The sequence below is a fragment of the Somniosus microcephalus genome, unplaced genomic scaffold (genome assembly GCF_052327205.1).
Source record: "Somniosus microcephalus isolate GS21.2 unplaced genomic scaffold, FLI_Smic_1.0 unresolved_chr2, whole genome shotgun sequence".
Classification (NCBI taxonomy): Eukaryota; Metazoa; Chordata; class Chondrichthyes; order Squaliformes; family Somniosidae; genus Somniosus; species Somniosus microcephalus.
In genome coordinates, this window is record NW_028225180.1 from 30,147,224 (window position 1) to 30,175,059 (window position 27,836).

Here is a 27,836-nt window from a genome sequence, read left to right on the forward strand (position 1 = left end):
GAGTTTTTACAAGAAAAACCCTTATGTAGCGGTTAGCAGAGGGAACCCCGGTCTAAGCTAGAACACGAGCTAGAACGGAATTCCAACGTCCCTACCGAAGCTCTAGTTCGGCTTTCTTTCATGTTTAACCAATCTTAGAATCTGAGTCCAGGGAGATTTCAGCAGCTTCTTCAGCTCTTCTCTGAACTTCCTCTGGGTCGCTGCATAAATGCACGTGTTCGGGCAGGAACTCAAATGTTTCAGCATAGCTCCGGTTTCAGTGGCGATATACGCTGGGTTTGTGCGGTCGCCTCGATAATAATTGATGTTCGACATTCTGGTAATTAAAAAATTGACGGCAGCTGTCAGCCACAGCAATATAAAACTGCCCGATATAGCGAAGAGCAAAATGATGGATTTCCTTCGGCTCTCCATCTCTGGATCGCTCTGATTCTCACTGCTGTGACCCCGGAGTCCTCTGCGGGCTCTGCTGGCCACTAAAATACGTCTGACAGTCAAACAATTAAACAAGGCCATTAAGGTAAAGGGAAGCCAAACGAGCCATACAGTGTGAAACCAGAGATACGCTACACCTGAAGGGGAGGAAAAAAAAGCAACACTTGACCGACAGCCCCACTGCACGTTGTTAATTATTTGCTGAGATTCATATGCAAACAAAATGACAATGCCCTTTAATAAGATTAGAACCGTGAACGCTGTTGTAACCATGACGGCAATTCTCTCGGTGCAATAATTTACTTTAAACTTCTGACAGCAGATAACTATAAATCGGTCAAATGTGAAGGAGACGGTGAACCAAACAGACAAATCGAAGGTGACAGCATTCATGTATAGATTGGACTTACACACGGGAGTCTGGGACAGGAATGAAAGTGGAAAGTGATAACTGAAAATATAATACACCATTACATTGAAGATCATGACCAGTAGATCTGCTGTTGCCATGGCCACCATGTAGACAGAGATACACTTGGAAAGGCCGCAGTTTCCTCGGGAGAGAATCACAATTGTCATCAGGTTCGCTGTAAGAAAGAGAGAGGAGAAAAATAATGTTCCAGCGTCTAATTCAATTATATATGGAGATACCTGTGGAGAGCATTTTACTCCATTCAGTGTGATTATCAACACGGAGCAGTGTGAGAACAGGATTAGTATTGGAGCCATTACCTGGGAAACCCACCCACACATTTAATGAGCTGCTGCACCGCTCACTCTGCACGGGGGGACAAAACGGTCCGGAAATCCGCTAAAATCCCTGTGTTTGAGCTTCAAAGAACATTGTAACATCAGTAATGTTATGGTATTAACGGGAACGTGGACAGCGTGGACACGCGGTCACTGTGTCATGCTGACATCCGTAAAACTGTTACTCTATCCAACATGCGATATGAACAGGGAGACGTTAACAACGATTAACAACAAGCAGGTTACAGTGGCTCACCGGGGACACCGAAAGCTGCGACAATCGGGTAGTAAATCTCTTTCATCAGCAGAATAGCTGGTCGCCCCATTTTCAGTGAGAATGGATCAATTCAGTTGGAGCTGAAAGACTGTGACTGGCGCACGGCTGAGACAGTAGAGGGGAACCTATACTTATCCACACATCAATCCGCCAGGGAGTCAATCAGGTTAACTCATAATTGGCATTAGTTACAGTCATTTAACAAATAGACTGAGGTAAGTTGCTTTTTTTTACTGTTAATTCCGATTAAGAGAAATCAATTAAATTGTTATTGTACAGTTTGAAAAACACACACAATACAAACATCCTTTACAAATGGAAACTGGAATCACCCACTACTGGAGCTGACCCTATTCCAGCAGAACTGGTTGAAACAGCTACAATGGCAGCCATCGCCATGACCCAGCCCTTCACTGACTCCGAGTGCTCCAACGCCTCCAGAACAGGCGCTGAAACAAATCCAGTAATACATGAAACAGTCCTGCAGCATTAGAGATGACCTTGTTCCACTGGTAATATTAGCTCCCACAAATTACACTAGACGTGCCCCTGCTCCTCCACTGCGGGTGCTAACCAACATAGAAACATAGAAAATAGGAGCAGGAGTAGGCCATTCGGGCCTGCTCCGCCATTCAATATGATCATGGCTGAACCTCTATCTCAATACCATATTCCCGCTCTCTCCCCAAACCCCTTGAAGCCTTCTGTGTCTGCAAATCTATCGATCTCTATCTTAAATATATTCAGTGACTTGGCATCCAGAGCCATCTGTGGTAGAGAATTCCTCAGGTTCACCACCCTCTGAGTGAAGAAATGAATCCTCATCTGAGTCCTAAATGTCCTACCCCGTTTCCTGAGAATGTGAACCTTCGCTCTAAACTTCCCAGCCAGGGGAAACATCCTCCCTTCATCCATTCTGTCTAGCCCTGTCAGAATTTAACTGTTTCAATGAGATCCCCTCTCTTTCTTTTAAACTCTGGTGAATACAAGTCTATTCCTCAAATGACAGTCCTGCAACCCCAGGAATCAATCTGCTGAACCTTCGATGCGCTCCCTCTGTGGCAAGTATAACCTTTCTTAGGTAAGGAGATCAAAACTACACACAGCACTCCAGGTGGTGTCTCACCAAGGCACTGTATAAATGTAGTAAGAAATCCTTGCTCCTGTCTCCACTCCTCTTACAATGAAGGCCAACATACTATTTGCCTTCCTAGCTGATTGCTGTACCTGCATGTTTGCCTTCAGTGACTGGTGTACAAGGAATGACAGGTCCCTTTGTACATCAACATTTCCCAATCTATCACCGTTTAACTAATAGTCTGCCTTTCTGTTTTTCCTATCGAAGTGGATAACTTCACATTTATCCACGTTATACTGCATCTGCCATGTATTTGCCAACTCACTGATCCCTGCAGTACACCCCAATCACCGCCTGACACCACGAAAAAAAACCATTTATTCCTTCTCTTTGTTCCCTGTCAACCAATTTTCAATGCATGCCAGTATATTAACACCAATTCCATGTGCTTTAAATTTGCACACTAACCTCTTTTATGGGAATTTTTCAAAGGCCTTCTGAAAATCCAAATACACCACATCCACTGGTTCTCCCTTATCTATTCTACCAGTTACTTCCTCAACAAACTCCAGTATGTTTGTCAAACACGATTTCCCTTTCAAAATTCATGATGACTTTGTCTAATCCCGTTGATATTTTCTAAGTGTCCTGTTATCACATCCTTGATAACAGACTCTAGCATTTTCCCTACTACTGATATTAGGCTAACCGGTCTGTGGTTCCCTGTTTTCTCCCTCCCTCCTTTTTTAAATAGTGGGGTTACATTTGACACTCTCCAATCTGCAGGAACTGTTCCATAATCTATAGAATTTTGGAAGATGACAACCAATGCCTCCACTATACCCATGGTTACCTCTTTTATTACTCTGGGATGCAGATTTCCAGGCCCTGGCGAATTATCGGCATTCAGTACCATTGCCTTCTCTAACACAATTTTATTACTGTTACTAATTTCCTTTAATTCCTCCTTTTCACTAGACCCTTGTTCCTTAGCATTTATGGACAGTTATTTGTGTCCTCTACCATGCGGACAGAACCAAAGTATTTGATTAATTGCTCAGCCATTTCCTTGTTTCCCATGTAACTTTCTCCCGTTTCTGACTTCAAGGGACCTGCTTTTGTCGTCACTAATCTTGAACTTTTTACATACTTGTAGAAGCCGCTTTTATGTTCCTTGCCAGTTTATTCTCATACTCTATTTTTCCCCTCTTATTCAATCTCTTGGTCCTTTTTTGCTGAATTCTAAACTGCTCCCAATCCCCAGGCTTGCTACTTTTTCTGGTAACTTTATATGACTCCTCTTTTGATTCAATACTATCCTTAATTTCTTTTGCTAGCCATGGCTGGGCCGCTTTTCCTTTTGTGTTTTTGCACCAGAAAGGAATGTGTAACTGTTGCAACTCATGCATTCGTCCCTTAAATGTTAGCCATTGCTTATCCACCGGCATGCCTTGTAATGAAGCTCCCCAATCTATCATAGCCAACTCCCTCCTCATATATTCGTAGTTTCCTTTGTTTAGATTTAGGACCCTAGTTTCGGATTGGACTACTTCACTTTCCATCTTAATGAAGAATTCTATCATGCTATGGTCACTCTTCTTAAAGGTTGCCGCACAACAAGATTATTAATTAACCACTTCTCATTGCACCATGCCCAATCTTTGATAGCCTGCTCACTAGATGGCTCCTCATCTTACAGGTCTAAAAACAATCTCATACACAATCCAGGAATTCATCCTGCACAGTATGATTGCAAATTTGATTTGGCCAGTCTATATGTCGATTAAATACACCCATGATTACTGTAGTATGCTTGTTACATGCATCTCTAATTTCCTGTTTGATGCCGTCCCCTACATTACCACTACTGTTTGGAGGCCTATATACAACTCTCACCAAAGTGTTCTGTCCCTTGGTGCTTCTTAGCTACACCTTGTGTAATTCTACATCCTGATTTTCTGAGCCAATATCCATTATCTCTATTGCTTTGATTTCATCCTTTACGAACAACGCCACCCCACCTCATTTTCCTTTTCACATATCCGTCCTAAATATGGAATATCCTTGGATATTCAGCTCCCAGTCTTGGTCACCCTGCAGCCATGTCTCTGTGAATGCAGTTATATCTATTTGTGCTCGTAATTCGTCTACCTTATTATGAATGCTTCGTGCATTCAGATACAGTGCCTTTAGATTTGTCTTTCTAACATTTTTTTATATCAAAACATTTTTGGTACTATGGGCATATTTGTCTTCCCATTTTTCTTACCAGGTCCCTATTTGTTAGTGCACTCTTTTGTTTGTACGCTCTGTCCCTTCCTGACACAATCTGGTATCCTTACATCAATCCCTGTCCTGCACTGCTTCCTTCACTTTTCTCTCTAGCATTCTAGATGTCTCTCCCCCGTGACTGGCCCGCTTATTTAGCTTAAAGCTCTATCTAACTCACTAGTTATTCGATTCGCTAGAACTCTGGTCCCAGCATGGTTCAGGTATAGCCCGTCCCAATGAAACAGCTCTCTCTTTCTCCAGTACTGGTGCCAGTGCCCCACGAATCGAAATCTCTTCTCCCACACCAATCTTTGAGCCACCCATTCTTCTCACTGATCCTGTTGGCCCGATTCCAATTTGCTCGTGGCTCAGGTAATAATCTAGAGATTATTATGTTCGTGGTTCTGCTTTTTAATTTAGTCGCTAGCTTCACAAACTCTCTCAGCAGAACCTCTTTCTTAATCCTACTTATGTCGTTGGTAACTACATGAACATGGCAACTGGATCCTCCCCCTCCCAGTCGAAGTTATTCTCCAGCCTGGAGGAGATGTCCTTTACCCTGGCACCAGGTAAGCAACATAGCCTTCGGGACTCACGCTCCTGGCTGCAGAGAACAGTGTCTATCCCCCTAGCTATACCGTCGACTACAACACCCACCTTCCTTTTTACTCCTCACACTTGAACGGCTTCCTGTACCACGGTGCTGTGGTCAGTTTAGTCGTCCTCCCTGCAGTCCCCGCACTGGTCCACAAGGGTTGCAAGGACCTTGAATCTATTGGACAAGTGCAGGGACAGAGGCTCCTGCAGTACTACCTCATGGATCACGGTACTTGCCTCACTTGCAATCACACCATCCGGTCCCTGACAACGTTTCAATTCTAAAGTATTTAGTATAAATGGTGTGGCTGCCTCCTGGATCAAAAGTCGAAGTGACTTTCTCCCTTCCTGATGTCTCGCAATGTCTACAGCTCGTACTCCATCTCCCATCTCCTCAAATCAGAGCCAAAGTTCCTCGAGCCTCAGACACTTACCACAGATGTAGGCGTGCTGGACTAAAATGAGCACAAGCTCCTACATATTGCAGCAGCAACACATCTCCTGTTCTCCCATTATTTAATTTATTTAAATAATTAGTTTAGTGGAAATCAAGGTATTTTCCTCGCTTAATATATTCAATTAATTAAATTAAGCTTCGTTTTTAAAATTTAGTTATATGCTATATGTTAACTTAAACGTCAGCCCACAGTCACCACCAATCAGTTACCTGCTTTACCTGTGACGTCACACGGAAGTTTTCTCTTGTTGTTGCAGGTCTGTTGATGCTTTCAGCCCCGCTCGCGGGCCTCGTTCTGCTCCCGCTCAGGTCCGCCACCACTCTGAGGGAGAAGTTAGGAAATGCAAGGCAAAGCAGCACGTCCTCCCTCCACTTCACCTAACTCCCATGCTTACCAGACACCTAATATGTTCACTTTATGTCAAGCGGCACTCCGTGACAAACTGCACACCAACCTCCCTTGTTTATACTACTCAGATTCATGAGTCAGCTCTCTGGCAGTTCTTACTCTAACACTAGACGATGCCGTGCTCCTCCACTACCAGTGATAACCTAAACTGACACGAGAGTTGACCGTGCTCCTCCTGTACTGTTTATATCCTACACCTACAGTAGAGATGACCGTGCTCCTCCTGTACTATTTATATCCTACACCTAAAGTTTTGATGAACGTGCCCCTCCTGTACTATTTATATCCTACACCTACAGTAGAGATGACCGTGCTCCTCCTGTACTATTGATACCCTACACCTACAGTAGAGATGACCGTGCTCCTCCTGTACTTTTTATACCCTACAACTACAGTGGAGATGACCGTGCTCCTCCTGTACTTTTTATACCCTACACCTACAGTAGAGTTGAAGGTGCCCGTCCTGTACTATTTATATCCTACACCTACAGTAGAGAGGACCGTGCTCCTCCTGTACAATTTATATCCTACAACTACAGTGGAGATGACCGTGCTCCTCCTGTACTATTTACATCCAACAACTACAGTGGAGATGCCCGTGCCCCCCCCTGTACTATTTATACCCTACACCTACAGTAGAGATGACCGTGCTCCTCCTGTACTATTTATATCCTACAACTACAGTGGAGATGCCCGTGCCCCCCCGGTACTATTTATATCCTACACGTACAGTAGAGATGACCGTGCCCCTCCTGCACTATTTATATCCTACAACTACAGTGGAGATGACCGTGCTCCTCCTGTACTATTTACCTCTTACACCTACAGTAGAGATGACCGTGCCCCTCCTGTACTATTTATATCCTACACCTACAGTGGAGTGGACCGTGCTCCTCCTGTACTATTTATATCCTACACCTACTGTAGAGATGACCGTGCACTTACTTTACTATTTTTATCCTACACCTAAAGTAGTGATGACCGTGCTCCTCCTGTACTATTTATATCCTACACCTACAGTAGAGATGACCGTGCACTTACTGTACTATTTATATCCTACACCTACAGTAGTGATGACCGTGCTCCTCCTGTACTATTTGCATCCTGCACCTACAGTAGAGATGACCATGCTCCTCCTGTACTATTGATACCCTACACCTACAGTAGAGATGACCGTGCTCCTCCTGTACTATTTATATCCCACACCTACAGTAGAGATGACCGTGCTCCTCCTGTACTATTTAAACCCTACACCTACAGTAGAGATGACCGTGCTCCTCCTGTACTATTTATATCCTACACCTACAGTAGAGATGAGCGTGCTCCTCCTGTACTATTTAAACCCTACACCTAGAGTAGTGATGGCCGTGCTCCTCCTGTACTATTTATAACCTACACCTACAGTAGAGATGACCGTGCTCCTCCTGTACTATTTATAACCTACACCTACAGTAGAGATGACCGTGCTCCTCCAGTACTATTTATATCCTACACCTACAGTAGAGATGACCGTGCACTTACTGTACTATTTATATCCTACACCTACAGTAGAGATGACCATGCTCCTCCGGCACTATTTATATCCTACACCTTTAGTAGTGATGAACGCGCTCCTCCAGTACTATTTATATCCTACACCTACAGTAGAGATGACCGTGCTCCTCCTGTACTATTTATATCCTACACCTAGAGTAGAGATGACCGTGCTCCTCCTGTACTAATTATACCCTACACCTACAGTAGTGATGACCGTGCTCCTCCTGTACTATTTATATCCTGCACCTTTAGTAGAGATTACCGTGCTCCTCCTGTACTATTTATATCCTACACCTAGAGTAGTGATGATCGTGCTCCTCCTGTACTATTTATATCCTACACCTACAGTAGAGATGACCGTGCTCCTCCTGTACTATTTATATCCTACACCTAGAGTAGTGATGATCGTGCTCCTCCTGTACTATTTATATCCTACACCTACAGTAGAGATGACCGTGCTCCTCCTGTACTATTTATATCCTACACCTACAGTAAAGATGACCGTGCTCCTCCTGTACTATTTATATCCTACACCTACAGTAGAGAACTCCGTGCTCCTCCAGTTTTATTTATATCCTACACCTACAGTAGAGATGACCGTGCTCCTCCTGTATTATTTATAACCTACACCTACAGTAGAAATGGCCGTGCTCCTCCAGTACTATTTATATCCTACACCTACAGTAGAAATGGCCGTGCTCCTCCTGTACTATTTATATCCTACACCTGGAGTAGTGATGATCGTGCTCCTCCTGTACTATTTATACCCTACACCTACAGTAGAGATGACCGTGCACTTACTGTACTATTTTTATCCTACACCTAAAGTAGTGATGACCGTGCTCCTCCTGTACTATTTATATCCTACACCTACAGTAGAGATGACCGTGCTCCTCCTGTACTATTTATACCCTACACCTACAGTAGTGATGACCGTGCTCCTCCTGTACTATTTGCATCCTGCACCTACAGTAGAGATGACCATGCTCCTCCTGTACTATTGATACCCTACACCTACAGTAGAGATGACCGTGCTCCTCCTGTACTATTTATATCCCACACCTACAGTAGAGATGACCGTGCTCCTCCTGTACTATTTATATCCTACACCTACAGTAGAGATGAGCGTGCTCCTCCTGTACTATTTAAACCCTACACCTAGAGTTGTGTTGACCGTGCTCCTCCTGTACTATTTATAACCTACACCAACAGTAGAGATGACCATGCTCCTCCAGTACTATTTATATCCTACACCTACAGTAGTGATGACCGTGCCCCTTCTGTATTATTTATAACCTACACCTACAGTAGAGATGACCGCGCCCCTCCTGTATTATTTATAACCTACACCTACAGTAGAGATGACCGTGCTCCTCCGTCTCTATTTATATCCTACACCTTTTGTAGTGATGAACGCGCTCCTCCAGTACTATTTATATCCTACACCTACAGTAGAGATGACCGTGCTCCTCCGGCACTATTTATATCCTACACCTTTAGTAGTGATGAACGCGCCCCTCCTGTACTATTTATATCCTACACCTACAGTAGAGATGACCGTGCTCCTCCTGTACTATTTATATCCTACACCTAGAGTAGAGATGACCGTGCTCCTCCTGTACTATTTATATCCTACACCTACAGTAGTGATGACCGTGCTCCTCCTGTACTATTTATACCCTACACCTACAGTAGAGATGACCGTGCTCCTCCTGTACTATTTATATCCTACACCTACAGTAGAGATGATCGTGCTCCTCCTGTACTATTTATATCCTGCACCTTTAGTAGAGATTACCGTGCTCCTCCTGTACTATTTATATCCTACACCTACAGTAGAGATGACCGTGCTCTTCCTGTAGTATTTATATCCTACACCTACAGTAGTGATGACCGTGCTCCTCCTGTACTATTTATAGTCTACCACTTCCGTAGAGATGACCACGCTCCTCCGGTACTATTTATATCCTACACCTCCAGTAGAGAACTCCGTGCTCCTCCAGTACTATTTTTATCCTACACCTACAGTAGAAATGGCCGTGCTCCTCCTGTACTATTTATATCCTACACCTACAGTAGTGATGACCGTGCTCCTCCTGTACTATTTATATCCTACACCTACAGTAGAGATGACCGTGCTCCTCCGGTACTATTTATACCCTACACCTACAGTAGAAATGGCCGTGCTCCTCCGGTACTATTTATCGTCTACCACTTCAGTAGAGATGACCGTGCTCCTCCGGTACTATTTATATCCTACACCTACAGTAGAGATGTCCGTGCTCCTGCTGTACTATTTATATCCTACACCTACAGTAGAAATGACCGTGCTCCTCCTGCACTATTTATATCCTGCACCTACAGTACAGGCGACCGTGCTCCTCCTGTACTATTTATATCCTACACCTACAGTACAGACGACCGTGCTCCTCCTGTACTATTTATATCCTACACCTACAGTAGAGATGACTGTGCTCCTCCGGTACTATTTATATCCTACACCTACAGTAGAGATGACCGTGCTCCTCCTGTACTATTTAAATCCTACACCTACAGTACAGACGACCGTGCCCCTCCTGTACTATTTATACCCTACACCTACAGTAGAAATGGCCGTGCTCCTCCGGTACTATTTATAGTCTACCACTTCAGTAGAGATGACCGTGCTCCTCCAGTACTATTTATATCCTACACCTACAGTAGAGATGTCCGTGCTCCTCCTGTACTATTTATATCCTACACCTACAGTAGAAATGCCCGTGCTCCTCCTGCACTATTTATATCCTGCACCTACAGTACAGGCGACCGTGCTCCTCCTGTACTATTTATATCCTACACCTACAGTACAGACGACCGTGCTCCTCCTGTACTATTTATATCCTACACCTACAGTAGAGATGTACGTGCCCCTCCTGTACTATTTATATCCTACACCTACAGTAGAGATGACCGTGCTCCTCCTGTACTATTGATACCCTACACCTACAGTAGAGATGACCGTGCTCCTCCTGTACTTTTTATACCCTATAACTACAGTGGAGATGACCGTGCTCCTCCTGTACATTTTATACCCTACACCTACAGTAGAGTTGAAGGTGCCCGTCCTGTACTATTTATATCCTACACCTACAGTAGAGAGGACTGTGCTCCTCCTGTACAATTTATATCCTACAACTACAGTGGAGATGACCGTGCTCCTCCTGTACTATTTACATCCAACAACTACAGTGGAGATGCCCGTGCCCCCCCCCTGTACTATTTATACCCTACACCTACAGTAGAGATGACCGTGCTCCTCCTGTACTATTTATATCCTACAACTACAGTGGAGATGCCCGTGCCCCCCCGGTACTATTTATATCCTACACGTACAGTAGAGATGACCGTGCCCCTCCTGCACTATTTATATCCTACAACTACAGTGGAGATGACCGTGCTCCTCCTGTACTATTTACCTCTTACACCTACAGTAGAGATGACCGTGCCCCTCCTGTACTATTTATATCCTACACCTACAGTGGAGTGGACCGTGCTCCTCCTGTACTATTTATATCCTACACCTACAGTAGAGATGACCGTGCACTTACTTTACTATTTTTATCCTACACCTAAAGTAGTGATGACCGTGCTCCTCCTGTACTATTTATATCCTACACCTACAGTAGAGATGACCGTGCACTTACTGTACTATTTATATCCTACACCTACAGTAGTGATGACCGTGCTCCTCCTGTACTATTTGCATCCTGCACCTACAGTAGAGATGACCATGCTCCTCCTGTACTATTGATACCCTACACCTACAGTAGAGATGACCGTGCTCCTCCTGTACTATTTATATCCCACACCTACAGTAGAGATGACCGTGCTCCTCCTGTACTATTTAAACCCTACACCTACAGTAGAGATGACCGTGCTCCTCCTGTACTATTTATATCCTACACCTACAGTAGAGATGAGCGTGCTCCTCCTGTACTATTTAAACCCTACACCTAGAGTAGTGATGGCCGTGCTCCTCCTGTACTATTTAAACCCTACACCTACAGTAGAGATGACCGTGCTCCTCCTGTACTATTTAAACCCTACACCTACAGTAGAGATGACCGTGCTCCTCCTGTACTATTTATATCCTACACCTACAGTAGAGATGAGCGTGCTCCTCCTGTACTATTTAAACCCTACACCTAGAGTAGAGATGACCGTGCTCCTCCTGTACTATTTATAACCTACACCTACAGTAGAGATGACCGTGCTCCTCCTGTACTATTTATAACCTACACCTACAGTAGAGATGACCATGCTCCTCCAGTACTATTTATATCCTACACCTACAGTAGAGATGACCGTGCACTTACTGTACTATTTATATCCTACACCTACAGTAGAGATGACCATGCTCCTCCGGCACTATTTATATCCTACACCTTTAGTAGTGATGAACGCGCTCCTCCAGTACTATTTATATCCTACACCTACAGTAGAGATGACCGTGCTCCTCCTGTACTATTTATATCCTACACCAAGAGTAGAGATGACCGTGCTCCTCCTGTACTATTTATACCCTACACCTACAGTAGTGATGACCGTGCTCCTCCTGTACTATTTATATCCTGCACCTTTAGTAGAGATTACCGTGCTCCTCCTGTACTATTTATATCCTACACCTAGGGTAGTGATGATCGTGCTCCTCCTGTACTATTTATATCCTACACCTACAGTAGAGATGACCGTGCTCCTCCTGTACTATTTATATCCTACACCTAGAGTAGTGATGATCGTGCTCCTCCTGTACTATTTATATCCTACACCTACAGTAGAGATGACCGTGCTCCTCCTGTACTATTTATATCCTACACCTACAGTAGAGATGACCGTGCTCCTCCTGTACTATTTATATCCTACACCTACAGTAGAGAACTCCGTGCTCCTCCAGTTTTATTTATATCCTACACCTACAGTAGAGATGACCGTGCTCCTCCTGTATTATTTATAACTTACACCTACAGTAGAAATGACCGTGCTCCTCCTGTATTATTTAGAACTTACACCTACAGTAGAAATGGACGTGCTCCTCCAGTACTATTTATATCCTACACCTACAGTAGAAATGGCCGTGCTCCTCCTGTACTATTTATAACCTACACCTACAGTAGAGATGACCGTGCACTTACTGTACTATTTTTATCCTACACCTAAAGTAGTGATGACCGTGCTCCTCCTGTACTATTTATATCCTACACCTACAGTAGAGATGACCGTGCTCCTCCTGTACTATTTATACCCTACACCTACAGTAGTGATGACCGTGCTCCTCCTGTACTATTTGCATCCTGCACCTACAGTAGAGATGACCATGCTCCTCCTGTACTATTGATACCCTACACCTACAGTAGAGATGACCGTGCTCCTCCTGTACTATTTATATCCCACACCTACAGTAGAGATGACCGTGCTCCTCCTGTACTATTTATATCCTACACCTACAGTAGAGATGAGCGTGCTCCTCCTGTGCTATTTAAACCCTACACCTAGAGTAGTGTTGACCGTGCTCCTCCTGTACTATTTATATCCTACACCTACAGTAGTGATGACCGTGCCCCTTCTGTATTATTTATAACCTACACCTACAGTAGAGATGACCGCGCCCCTCCTGTATTATTTATAACCTACACCTACAGTAGAGATGACCGTGCTCCTCCGGCACTATTTATATCCTACACCTTTAGTAGTGATGAACGCGCTCCTCCAGTACTATTTATATCCTACACCTACAGTAGAGATGACCGTGCTCCTCCGGCACTATTTATATCCTACACCTTTAGTAGTGATGAACGCGCCCCTCCTGTACTATTTATATCCTACACCTACAGTAGAGATGACCGTGCTCCTCCTGTACTATTTATATCCTACACCTAGAGTAGAGATGACCGTGCTCCTCCTGTACTATTTATATCCTACACCTACAGTAGTGATGACCGTGCTCCTCCTGTACTATTTATACCCTACACCTACAGTAGAGATGACCGTGCTCCTCCTGTACTATTTATATCCTACACCTACAGTAGAGATGATCGTGCTCCTCCTGTACTATTTATATCCTGCACCTTTAGTAGAGATTACCGTGCTCCTCCTGTACTATTTATATCCTACACCTACAGTAGAGATGACCGTGCTCTTCCTGTAGTATTTATATCCTACACCTACAGTAGTGATGACCGTGCTCCTCCTGTACTATTTATAGTCTACCACTTCAGTAGAGATGACTGTGCTCCTCCGGTACTATTTATATCCTACACCTACAGTAGAGAACTCCGTGCTCCTCCAGTACTATTTTTATCCTACACCTACAGTAGAAATGGCCGTGCTCCTCCTGTACTATTTATATCCTACACCTACAGTAGTGATGACCGTGCTCCTCCTGTACTATTTATATCCTACACCTACAGTAGAGATGACCGTGCTCCTCCGGTACTATTTATACCCTACACCTACAGTAGAAATGGCCGTGCTCCTCTGGTACTATTTATAGTCTACCACTTCAGTAGAGATGACCGTGCTCCTCTGGTACTATTTATATCCTACACCTACAGTAGAGATGTCCGTGCTCCTGCTGTACTATTTATATCCTACACCTACAGTAGAAATGACCGTGCTCCTCCTGCACTATTTATATCCTGCACCTACAGTACAGGCGACCGTGCTCCTCCTGTACTATTTATATCCTACACCTACAGTACAGACGACCGTGCTCCTCCTGTACTATTTATATCCTACACCTACAGTAGAGATGACTGTGCTCCTCCGGTACTATTTATATCCTACACCTACAGTAGAGATGACCGTGCTCCTCCTGTACTATTTAAATCCTACACCTACAGTACAGACGACCGTGCCCCTCCTGTACTATTTATACCCTACACCTACAGTAGAAATGGCCGTGCTCCTCCGGTACTATTTATAGTCTACCACTTCAGTAGAGATGACCGTGCTCCTCCGGTACTATTTATATCCTACACCTACAGTAGAGATGTCCGTGCTCCTCCTGTACTATTTATATCCTACACCTACAGTAGAAATGCCCGTGCTCCTCCTGCACTATTTATATCCTGCACCTACAGTACAGGCGACCGTGCTCCTCCTGTACTATTTATATCCTACACCTACAGTACAGACGACCGTGCTCCTCCTGTACTATTTATATCCTACACCTACAGTAGAGATGACTGTGCTCCTCCGGTACTATTTATATCCTACACCTACAGTAGAGATGACCGTGCTCCTCCTGTACTATTTATATCCTACACCTACAGTAGAGATGACTGTGCTCCTCCGGTACTATTTATATCCTACACCTACAGTAGAGATGACCGTGCTCCTCCAGTACTATTTATATTCTCCAGCTACAGTAGAGATGACTGCGCTCCTCCTGTACTAATTATATCCTACACCTACAGTAGAGATGACCGTGCTCCTCCTGTACTATTTATATCCTACACCTGCAGTAGAGATGGCCGTGCTCCTCCAGTACTATTTATATCCTACACCTTCAGTACAGATGACCGTGCTCTTCCGGTACTATTTAAATCCTGCACCTACAGTAGAGATGACCGTGCTCCTCCTGTACTGTTTATATCCTACACCTACAGTAGAGATGACCGTGCTCCTCCTGTACTATATGTATCCTACCCCTCATTAGAGATGACCGTGCTCCTCTGGTTCTCATGATAGCCTATATTTACACCAGGGTTATGCGCACTCCTCCGCTACTAGAGATTTGCTAAACATACAGAAGAGTCGATCATGCCCCTCCACCACTAGTGGTGCTTCTACACTTTAACTAGCGGTGTCAGTGCTTCTCTGGTACGAGTATTACCCTACACTTACTGTATATGTGAACATGCTACTCCCGTACTATTGGTATCCTACGCTTACAATAGAACTGACCGTTCTCCTCAAATATTAGTGTCAACCTATACTTACACTAGAGTTAAACATCCTCCTCTGGAAGTAGAAGTACCAGCTGGGTCTCTTGTCATTGGAACAGAGGAGTCTGAGGGGAGACCTTGTTGAGGGTACAAAATAATGGGGGGCATAGAGAAGTGGATAGAAATGCCCTATTTCCCTTAGCAGAGGGGGCACAGTTTTGAAGTAATTGATGTAAGGTTTAGACGGGATTTGAGGGGAAATGTCTCCAGCGAGAAAATTTTGGGAGACTGGAACTCGCTGCCTGAAAGTGTGGTAGAGGCATGAACACCAGCCACATTAAAGAAGAACTTGGATGTGCACTTTGGATGCTCTAACCTGCAGGGCTACGGACCAAGCGATGTGAAGTGGGATTAAGCTGAATAGCTCTTTGTTGGCCGGCACATTCACAATGGGCCGAAATGGCTTCCTTCCATGCTGTAACCTTCTAAGATTCTATGATTCTATGAATTACCATTGCACTTACACTGTGGTTCAGAGGCTAGGCTCTGATTTTCATAAAATAAATAGGAAGAAAAGGCACTGAATGAGGTGAAGAAGGTATTTAAAAGTTTTATACGAGAAATGAGAGATTGTACCTGTCAGGAAAGTTTCAACAATCTGCGGCACTTTTCTCTAGAAAAGAGAGTACTGACGGGTGTCCTGATAGAAATCTTTAAAATTATGAATGGGTTTGATCGGGTAAACGAAAAGAAGACATTCCCACTTGTGAGGAGAATGAAACTAATGGCCATGAGTATAAGATAGGCACTAATACATCCAACAGGGAGTCCAGGATAAACCTATTCAACAAGAGACTGGTTAGAATGTGGAATTCGCTACTACAAGAATTAGTTTTGGCGAGTGACATCGATACATTGAAGGGGATGCTCGGTTCGTACATAAGAAAGAAAGGAATAGAAGGAGATGCTGATATGTTCAGGTGAGTGAGGTGGGAGGAGGCTCGTGCGGAGCATAAAACCGACATGGACCAGTTGGGCCTTATGGTCTATTCCTGTGCTGTACATTCTATATAAATCCATATAAACAATATCATAAACAATCTTTGTTACAGGTTCCCTGGAAAGACCGTGGAAGCGGTTAGAAATAACTAACTCAACTGAAAATTAGAGTGATTGCTTTCAGAAAGTTACATTTTGGGAAACGGTATATGAATAATTTGAGACATGACCTAAGTGTGCAAGCTTCGGGTGAACTGGTGACTTTGAACCGGTGTTCCACAGAGCGCTGTGTCACAGGAGATTTACTCTTGTCTTTACTGGGTTTGTTGTAGACAAATTGATGGAGATCGATTACGATGAACAGTAAACAACTGTATTAATGTAACATGCGACTAGCAGGATGTTAGAAGGTTAACTAGGTGAAGTGTGGTCATTTTTCCACTAGCATTTCCTATGTTTCTTTGTTCTTTGTCCCCTCCTACTTCTCATCTATATGCTGCCCTTCAGCCACAGAATCACCAGTGAATGGAGTAGATGTGGATTCTCAAAAATCATTCGATAATGTGCCACACTAAAGGTTATTACACAACATTTGAGCTCATGGGATTGGCGGTAAGATATTAATATGGACTGAGGATTGGTTAATGGGCAGAAAACAGTGAGTAGGAATAAACAGGTAATTTCGAGTTAACAGGTTGTAACTAGTGTGGTGCAGCATGCATCAGTGCTTGGGGTCAGCTACTTACAATCTGTGTTAATGACTTAGATGAAGGGCCGGAGTGGAATGTATCCAAGTTTGATGACGAAACAAAGCTAGGTGGAATAATAAGTTGTGAGGACACAAAGTGGCTGCAAAGCTTTTATAGACAGTTTCAGTGACTGAGCAAGAATAAGGCAGATGGAATATAACGTGGAGACGTACAAAGCTCTCCACTTTCGCGGGGAACATAGAAAAGCAGAATGGTGAGAGTTTGGGAATCGTCAGAGTTCAGAGGGTAATGGGTGCCTTCTACACGAATCATAGAATGTTCACATGGAGGTTAAACAATACATTAGGACAGCAAATGGTATGTTAGCCTTTATTACAAAATAATTAGAAGATAATTGTAAAGACGTCTTACTGCAATATATAGGGCGGTGGTGAGACCACACCTGGAGTACTGTGTACAGTTTTGGTCTCCTAACGTAAGGGACGATATACTTGCCTTAGAAGGAGTTCCACGACATTTCATTAGACTGACTCTTGGAATGGGGTGATTGACTATGAGGAGAGATTGGGTAGACTAGGCATATATTCCCTACAGTTTAGTAGAATGAGAGGTGCTTTCACTGAAACGTTTAGAATTCTTAATGGTCTTGATAGGGTAGATTTTGGGAGGATGTTTCCCCTGGCTGTGGAGTCTGGAACTGAATGATCAGTGTCGCAGAATATGCGGGAAGCCATAAAGGACTGAGATGAGGAGACAGTTTCTTCAGTCAAAGGGTTGTGAATCTTTGGAATTCTCTACCCCAGAGGACTGTCGATGCTCAGTCATTGACTATATTCAAGACCGAGATCCATAGATTTTGGGATACTCTTGGAAAGGCGAGGTGATCCAGTGAGTATCCAATCAGTACAGGATTTCTTAAATGTGAGAGTCTAACAAGCTATTGGGTGCCGCTTAATTTCTGGCAAAAGGCTTGACATTTGATGCAGCAATTTGACTGTGGATTCACTGGTATACAAAGCTAGCCCGTACCTCACCTGGGAGTGCGTGATTCTTATATGTACAGGGATTTTGGCTTGTACTCATACCATACTGTCCATGAGATGCTGTGCTTCACTCTGCGTGGTAAACGAATATAGTGTGATATACACTGTATCAAAAACCCTGTCTACCTCAACTGAGAGTGTTTGATTGAACAGTGTCGAGGTACCTTTACTCTGTATCGGACCCGTGCTGTTCCTCACCTGTGTGTGTTTTCTGGGACAGCTTCGAGGGAGCATTATTCTGTATCTAGCCCGTGCTGCAACTGCCATGGGAGTGTATGATGGGACTTTTTACCCATGTGAGAGTTTGTTGGAACAGCGTCGTGGGAGCTTTATTCTGTATCTGACCCGTGCTTTTTCTAACCTGGGGAAGTTTATGGGAATTAGTAAAAGGACCTCTACTCGGTATTTAATATATACTGTACCACACCTATTTGCGTTTGATGGGACAGTTTAGAGAGAGATTAACTCTGTATCTAAACAATGTTGTAGCTGATCTGGGCGGGTTTGATGTTGCAGTTTAGAGTGAGCTTTACTGAGTACCTATCCCGTGCTGTACCTGACATAGAAGTGTTTGATGGGACATTTTAAAATGTGCTCTACGGTGTACCTAACCCATGCCGTACATGATTTGGACGTGTTTGATGGGACAGTGTAGATGTAGTTTTACTCTGCACGTATCTCGAGCAGTGCCTGAACTGCGAGTGTTTGATGGGTCAGTGTAAACGGAACTTTATCTATTATTGCCCATGATTTCCCCGCTAATTATTGCTCCGATGGTTCAACACACCCATAGCCCTAATGATCTCAACAACGTGCCTCTGACACCTCTTCCTGTTACAGGGAATATAATGGTAATAGAACACAGAGGTGCTTTTTATATCTTCATTCAAGGACCAATACTTGAAACTGCATTTCACTGCCAAGGCAGGCGCGAGACCCACTGCCGGCTTTGTGCGAGGGAGTCTTTGGGCCAGTGAATAGTGCGTATTCATATTTGAAGGATGGGTGGAGAATGCGTAAGGGGCAATTATTCGTGGTTCTGCTCCCTGCCTTGTATCTAATACCTGGGTATGGGTTTCGAAACAGGACTGAATGTACAACATGTGTTCATCACCAATGAGACTGCACACCAGGAGCAGAGCGTGGTCAAGTGACCCTGTGAAACCTCGCCTTGGTGGGGCTCCGGCTGCTTTGTGTCATTGTTACTGGCTGCTGTGTGATTGGCTCCTGGCTCCTTTTTGATGTCACCTGGTGACAGTTTCCACACCTGGTTACGGCCCAACAGGTGTGTTACTGTGGGCAGAGCTGGAGTTGGCAGCAGATATTGTTCGTGAATATAGCCCCTACAAATAGAGAAGGAGAATCATCATCACATTAAAGAGAGAAAAGTCATTGGGTTCACAGAACATATCTGATGGTAAAATGACTCCCGTGTCAAAGACGGGATAAAACAGGAAGCTTCTGCAATGATTGGACGGATGAGGATCTTTCCTTATAATCCAATCAGTGCAGGATTTTGCCGAGGTGAGAGTCGAACCCGGTATCGGCAGCTGTTGAATATTTGGCAGAAGGCTCGGCTTTTGATACCATAATTTGACTGAGGATTGACTCGCGTGTGAACCTTGCCCCTGGGAGCACGTGAGAATTATATGTACACGGAAATTTATCCTGTAAGCGTACTGTGCTGCACCTGAGTTGGTGTGTTTCACTGGATAGTGTCTGTGGAGCTTTACACTGCATTCACCACATGCTGTATCTGAGTTGACTGTGCTTGATGACGCAAAATACAGTGAGATTTACCCTGTACTGATACCCTGCCGTACCTGCCCTGGCCATTAGTGACGGGACAGTAGAAAGGAAGTTTTGTACAGTATCTAATCATTGCAGTACCTGCCCTGGGACTGTTTGATGGGACAGTGTAGAGGGCGCTTTACTCTGTATCTAACCCGTGCTGTACTTGCCCTCGGTGTGTTTGATGGGGACAGTGTAGAGGGAGCTTTACTCTGTACCTAACCCGTGCTGTATCTACCCTGGGAGTGTTTGATGAGACAGTGTAGAGGGAGCTTTACATTGTATCTACCCCGTGCTGTACCTGCTGTTGGAGTGCTTGAGGGGGGAGTGTAGAGGGAGCTTTACATTGTATCTACCCCGTGCTTTACCTGCCATTGGAGTGCTTGAGGGGAGAGTGTAGATGGAGCTTTACTCTGTATCTAACCCATTGCTGTACCTGTCTTGGGAGTATTTGATACGGCAGTGCAGATTGAGCTTTACTCTGTATCTTGCCCATGCTGTACCTGCCCTGGGAGTGTTTGATGGGGCAGTTTAGTGTGAGCTTTACTCTGTATCTAGCCGGGCTGTACCTGCCCTGGGAGTGTTTGATGGGAAAGTATAGAGTGAGCTTTACACTGTATCTAGCCCGTCCTGTACCTGCCATTGGAGTGCTTGAGGGGACACTGTAAATTGAGCTTTACTCTGTATCTAACCCGTACTGCACCTGCCATGAATACTTTGATTGCACAGTGTAGATGGATCTTTACTCTGTATCTAACCCATGCCCTACCTGGCAGTGTTTGATGGTACAGTGTTGAGGGAATTTATCCCAATATCTTACGCGTGCTGTTCCTAGCCGGATGATTCAACCACTTGATACCACTGATGATCCCTTATATTATTGCCTCTGATGCTCGTTCTTGTTAAAGCGAGCAGACTATTTTTAGTACAGAGAGGTGGTTGTAATATCCCTGCCTCATCTCAGCACTCTCACCTCAGAGTGCCTGTCACTGCCAAAGCTGGAGGGAGACACTTTGCCTGATATATAGAGAAGGGGTACTTTGAATTTAGAAACACGTGGAGGACATGGGGTGCATTAAATAGTGGAACCTCGCATTTGGATGACACGAGGGAGAATGCATAAGATGTAATTTAGCGAGTCTCTGCTCTCTGTCTCGAGCCTCAGGAAATGGGGGTGGATTCGGAGACAGGCCTGATTGTACAACCTGCGCTCATGTTCAGTGAGACTGCGCACCAGCAGCAGAGCACAGTCATGTGACCCTGGAACACATCGAAGGGGCGGAGCTCTGGCTGCTTTTTGACATTGAGTGAGTACAGTCCCTATAAATAGTGGTAAGGAAAGAAAAGAACAATTTAATTTAAAGTATGTGATTCAAAGAAATTGTAAATATTTTCCAATTAAATATATTAATAGTCATATAAATATTCCCATTGTTTTCCTGTAACATATTCTTTAATAAAGATGAATAATTTTTATATAAAAAATGTCTTTGAGTAAGTAGTATCCCAGGAAGGTCGAGAGAGAGAAGTCGAATCATCACTACACTAACTGGGACAGGAGAAATTTCGCTAGGTTTATAGAGAAGACCTGTTGAGACCAAGACCCCCAGAGTCGAAAACTGGAAACAGAAAGCTTGAACAATGATTGGAAATTTGAGGAAGTTTACTGAGAATCTCTTCAGTCGAGGTGAGAGTCTAACACGCTATTGGGAGAAGTTTAGCATCTGGTATAAAACTCGGCCTTTGATGTGGCAAATTGACTGCAGATTCACTGGTAGCCAATATCTTTCATTCTTGACCCACTCGCTAGAGGGAATAGTTTCTCACTGTCTACTCTATCAAACCTCACATCATCCTGAAAACCTCTATTAGGCCTCCTCTTAACTTGTTTTTTCCAAGGAGAACTGAACTAACTTTTCCAACCACTGCTCATAACTGAAGTCCCTTATCCCTGTTAACATCCTGGTGAACCTCCTCTATTCCCTTTCTAATGCCTTTACATCTTTCCTGAAGTGTTGTGCTCAGAATTGTCAACAATACTCCAGCTGAGGCTTTAACCGTGATTTAAAAATTTCTAACACGGTCTCTTCTCTTTTATATTCTATTCCTCTATTTAAAACCCAAGTAAACCATCTAATTTGTTTAACCAACTTATCAACTTGCCCTGCCTCCTTTAAGGATTTGCTGTATGGGCTTCTAGGTTCCTCTGATCATTTAAATGTTTCAAAATTGTGCCAATTATACTACACTGTCTTTCTATTTTAGTCCTCCCAAAGTGCATCACTTACACTTCTCCGCACTTCTCTGCCATGCTTCTTCCAATTGCACCATCCTTGCTATGTCATCCAGAAGCCAAATAAATATCATCATCATTATCTACTACGTTTGCAAGTGTCGTGTCTGCTGCAAACTTTGTAATGCTTCTCCCTAGGTTGTTTATTAAAAAAAATGAAAAGAATACTGGACCCAAAAATGACCCTTGGGGAACAACACGGCAAACTAACTCCCAGCCTGAAAAACACCCATCCACTATCACAATTTGCTTTCTTTCACTGAGCCAATTTCGTAGCCATACGTCACTTTCCACTTCATTCCATGAGTTTCCATCTTCTTAACAAGACGCAGATCCAAACCAGATATCTAAGTTTGCCGATATATGCAGCATTGTAAGCAATGTAGATGGAAACATAATATTACAAAGAGATATTAATAGATTACGTGACTGGATAAAACTGGCACATGGATTTTAACGTAGGCAAATGTGAGTTCATCGACTTTGGACCTTAAAAGGATAGATCCGAGTACTTTCTAAATGGGGAAAAGCTAGAAACAGTGGAGGTCCAAACAAACTTACAGAGCCGTGTACATAGGTCATTAAAATATCATAGACAGGTGCAGAAAATAATCAAAAATTCTAACGGAATGCTGGGATTTATATCTAGCCGACTAGAATATAAGTGGTAGAAGTTTTGCTCCAGCGATACAAAGCCCTGGTTAGAACACAGCTGGAGGACTGGATTCAGTTCTGGGCACATTAGGAAGGATTTATTATGTTTGGAGATAGTAAGGCAAACTATTAAGGCAGATAGAAAGAAACAATTTGCGATGGTTGGGAAGTCTAGGACTAGTGGACAAAGGCTAAAAAATATAGCCAGGAGTGAAGTTAGGAAACCATTTGACGTGCAAAGGTTGGTAGAAATTTGGAATTCTCTTGTGCAGTTTTTCAGTGGTGAGGTGAGGTGAGAGTGACTGTGCTTGACATCAAGACAGCATAAGCTCGAGTGTGGCGTCAAAGAGCTAGTAAAATTGAAGTAAATGGGAATCAGGGTAAAACTCTCCACTTGCTGCAGTCATACCAGCACAAAGGAAAATGATTGTGGTTGTTGGAGGCCAAACAATTCAGCCCCAGGTAAACACTGCATGTGATCCGCAGGGCAGTGTTTTCGGCCCAACTTTCTTCAGCAGCTTCGTCAATGGCCTTCCCTTCATCATAAGGGCACAAGTGGGAATGATCGCTGATGATTGCTCAGTGTTCAGTTCCACTCGCAAATCCTCAGATAATGAAGCAGTCCATGTCCACATGCAGAAATACCTGGACAAGATAAGTGCCGAGTATTATTCGCACCACACAAGTGTCAGGCAATGACAATCTCCAACAATAGAGTGTCTAACCACCGCCCCTTGAAATTAAACGTGATTACCATTACCGAATCCCCCACCATCAATATCATGGTGGTCACCATTGATCAGAAACTAAACTGGATCAGCCACATAGCTACTGTGGCTACAAGAGCTGGTCAAAAGCTGGTTATTCTGCGGCATGTGTCTAATCTCCTGACTCCTCAATGCCTTTCCACCATCTATCTACAAGGCACAAATAAGGAGTGTGATGGGATACTCTTCACTTGCCTGGATGGGTTCCCTTCCACCAACACTCACGAATCTCGATACCATCGAAGAGAAAGAAGCTCGCTTGATTTGCACACCATTCACCACCTTAAACGTTCACCAGTGTACTGTGGCTGCAGTGTGTACCATCTGCAAGATACACTGCAGCAAATTGCCAAGGTTTCTTCGACAGCATCTCCCAAACCTAGAACATCTAACACCTAGAAGGATAAGGGCAGCAGATGCATGGGAACACCATAACCACCAAGTTCCTGTCCAAGTCACATATGATATAAGTCACTGAGGATGGTAATATATCACCGTTCCATCATCTTTGCTGGGACAAAATCCTGGAACTCCCTTCCTAACAGCGCTTTGCGAGTGCTTTCACCAAACAGACTGCAATGGTTCAAGAAGATGGCTCACCACGACCTTCTCAACGGCCATTAGCAATAGGTATTTTATTCTAGCCTTGCCAGCGACGCCCACATCCGAAGAATGAAATAAATATATATAAATAATTCTTTTTCAACATTTAATTTTGTCTATTGTATCTTTCACTCTCTGAATCATTGCTTTCTTTTCTCTGTTCATTTCGCTCTCTGTACATGATTTGTCACTGAATTAGCTGTTCTAATTTTCAGTTCCTGATTCAGACACTGAGAGCCTCAGTAAGGAGTCTTCAATCTGATGGGTTGAGGAGATGCACAGTTGTTTGTCCATTTCACCCGGGTCCCACATCCCATGTAGAGGGCGCCGCACTGTTTTGGATTTCTATTCACCGAAATTCCTGAGCAAAATCCAGAGAAAATCTGTGGGCAAGAGGAAGTGTAATGAACAGCGAACGCTGTTAATTCACTGCTGACTGCAAAATCCAGGATTTAACGCCAGAGCTTAAGGACTGGACAGCTGAAAGCACGGCCACAAATGGAGGGCTGAAAAATGTGGGCGATTCACAGGAGGCCGGAGTAGGAGCAACACAGATTTCTCGGAGACATTGAAAAGCATCCTGGCCATCTCTGCTCTTGTACGGCAGCAACTACACATTGTATGACTTGTAGAGTTGGGGGAGTTTACAGAGATAGGGAGGGGCGAGGCAATGATGGATGATTTTCTAATCGAGACGTTTCTTGGCCGAGAGCCAGCGTAGATCAGCGAGCGCAGGCTTGAGCTGTGATTCCGACTTAGTGCGAGTAAGGTTACAGGCAGCAGAGTTTTGGATGAGCTGATGTTTATGGAGAGCAGACGGCGTGAGGCAGTTCAGGGAGCATTGGCTTTAACATGTCTGGAGAAGACAAAGATAGGAATGTGGTTTTTGTGCCAGATAGAGCGGAGCTGATCGATGTGACACAGTATTTGTGTTGGACAGGGTCTGGGAACAGAAGCTCAGCTCAGGGTCAAGCAGGACAGTGAGGTGGACAATAGTCCGACTCAACCTGAGACACTGGCCAGGGATGGGAATACGCAATGCATGATATTCAGTTCCATTGCATGCTTTATAACGGAATATCAGGTGCTGCGTATAACGGGAATATAGAAAGTTCAGAGGGGAAGTGAAAAAGTAAATACGAGGGGCAAAGGGATTATGAGATTAGACTGGCAGCTAACATAAAATGGAATCCAAAAGTCTTTTGTAGGCATATAAATAATGAAAGGGTTGTAAGAGGAGAGGTGAGACCAATTCGGGGCCAAAATGGAGACCTACACATGGAGGCAGAGGGCATGGCTGAGATACTAAATGAGTATTTTTTATCAGTCTTTACCAAGGAAGAAATGCTGCCAAATTCATAGTGAAAGAGGAGGTAGATGAGATACTGGATGCGTTAAAAATTGATAAAGAGGCTGTAGTAGAATGGCTGGCAGTACTTAAATTAGATAATGACCAGTACTGAATGGGATGAATCCAAGGTAACTGAGGGATGTAATGGTTGGAATTGCGGATGTACTGGCCATAATCTTCCAATCCTCTTTACATACGGTGTGGTGTCAGAGTAAAGGAGAATTGCAAATGTTACACCCTGGTACAACAAGAGGCTGTAAGGATAATCCCAGCAACTACATGCCTGCCAGTTCAAGCTCGATAGTGGGGAAGCTTTTAGAATCGATAAACCGGGACATAAGTAGCAGTCACTTGGACAAGTGTGGGTTAATTAAGCAAAGCCAGCACGGATTTGTCAAAGTCAAATCGAATATAACTAACTTGTTTAAGATGTGCGGAATTACCCCTCGCCCCATCCAACAGGTTATAGAGTTCGGACTGTAGACTTATGAGAAATTACACCAGACACACGGGTTCTGTCTTTAACCTTGTTGAGATACCACGGCAATCGTGGGAGTCGAGACCAGAGTTGATGGAACACAACTGCTTTAATTTACATCATGGCAAAAACAAGTGCTTAAAAAGCCCGCGCAACCACTTAAATACTCCTCAGACAGGAAGTGCTCCCGGCAGCCTGTCCCTGCGGGAAACAAGCTGCCGGAGGAAAGGGCCCACGGCTGGGGGCGGCTGCTGCTGGCAGTGCACCTGCGTAAACTGTCCGTGCCGCCGTGAGCGGATTATGTCCAATGGTGGCATGTTGCCACAACCTTTTATTTTTTCCAAGACAGATTCAAAATCACAATCACTGTTCGAGCAGTTCGACAATAATATCACAGGAAATCATACATACAACCACCCGCCAATGATCCATCCAACGTTGATTGTAGATCTTTGTACACGAAAAGACTGGCCTGGCACCTCCTTCCTCCGACTGCAGCTTGATGCTCATAGGCAAGATGACTGGTCAAGCCACCTTCTTCTGACTGCAGTGCTGATTTTCTTTAGCGACTGTGTTTTATGCAGCTGTCCTTGTCTTTTGCATTAAATCATTCATTCAGAGAGAGTGAAATCTTCCTTTAATGTTGGTCTGAGCGGTTTGAGATGGCAAACGTTTACACTCACACAACCTGTGTGGCTATTATTCAGTTTGTCCTTATCACAGCCCAAAATTGTTCATTCACTCCTAAAGTTCACTTACAAAGGTGGCAGAGAACCACTTGGTTAGGTTCATGAGTCATATCATATTTTGCATTTCAAAACTTCAAAGGTTTGACTTCTCACCTCAGAAAGATCACCAGAGACACCATGTCTACAATCTGAGAGGGTTTGATTATCTCTGTTGTCTATCACTACCCCCTGCAGTCACAACCATGTTCCCTGCCTTATCAGTGAAAGACTGCTTGTTACATTTACCAACAATATTTTACTTTGCAAAAGCTTTTTGCCTGTCAAAGCATTTCAGGAAATATTAAAATTAAGCGTCTGTATAGAGGATTTTGATGAGGTAAGAGAGCGTGTTGATGAGGGCAATGCGATTGATATAGTGTACATGGATTTGCAAAAGGCGTTTGATAAAATGCCACACAATAGACTTGCCAGAAAAGTTGATGCCCATGTAATAACAGGGACAGTGACAGCATGTATATGAAATTGGCTAAGTAATAGGACACAGAGCGTAGTGGTGAACGGTTGTTTTTTGGACTTGAGGAAATTATGCAGTGGTGTTCCCCAGGCAACGGCATCTGGCCCACAGCTTTACTTGATATATATCAGTGGCTTTTTTGGGGGTGTACAGGGCCTAATTTCAAAATTTGCAGATGACACAGAACTTGGAAATATAGTGAAGAGTGA

At 43.9% G+C, this 27,836-nt stretch overlaps 1 protein-coding gene across 1 annotated transcript; it reads right to left on the reverse strand.

Annotated features, from left to right (window-relative positions):
- Positions 1-34: 34 nt before the first annotated feature.
- Positions 35-27,292, reverse strand: LOC147092404 (putative G protein-coupled receptor 139). Its single transcript, XM_085975587.1, has 3 exons — positions 27,267-27,292; positions 19,658-19,830; positions 35-1,022 (listed from the first exon to the last, which is right to left on the reverse strand). The coding sequence occupies exons 1-3, from the start codon at positions 27,290-27,292 to the stop codon at positions 103-105; spliced, it is 1,119 nt and encodes a 372-aa protein (XP_085831713.1). The 3' UTR covers positions 35-102.
- Between the last annotated feature and the right edge of the window lie 544 nt (positions 27,293-27,836).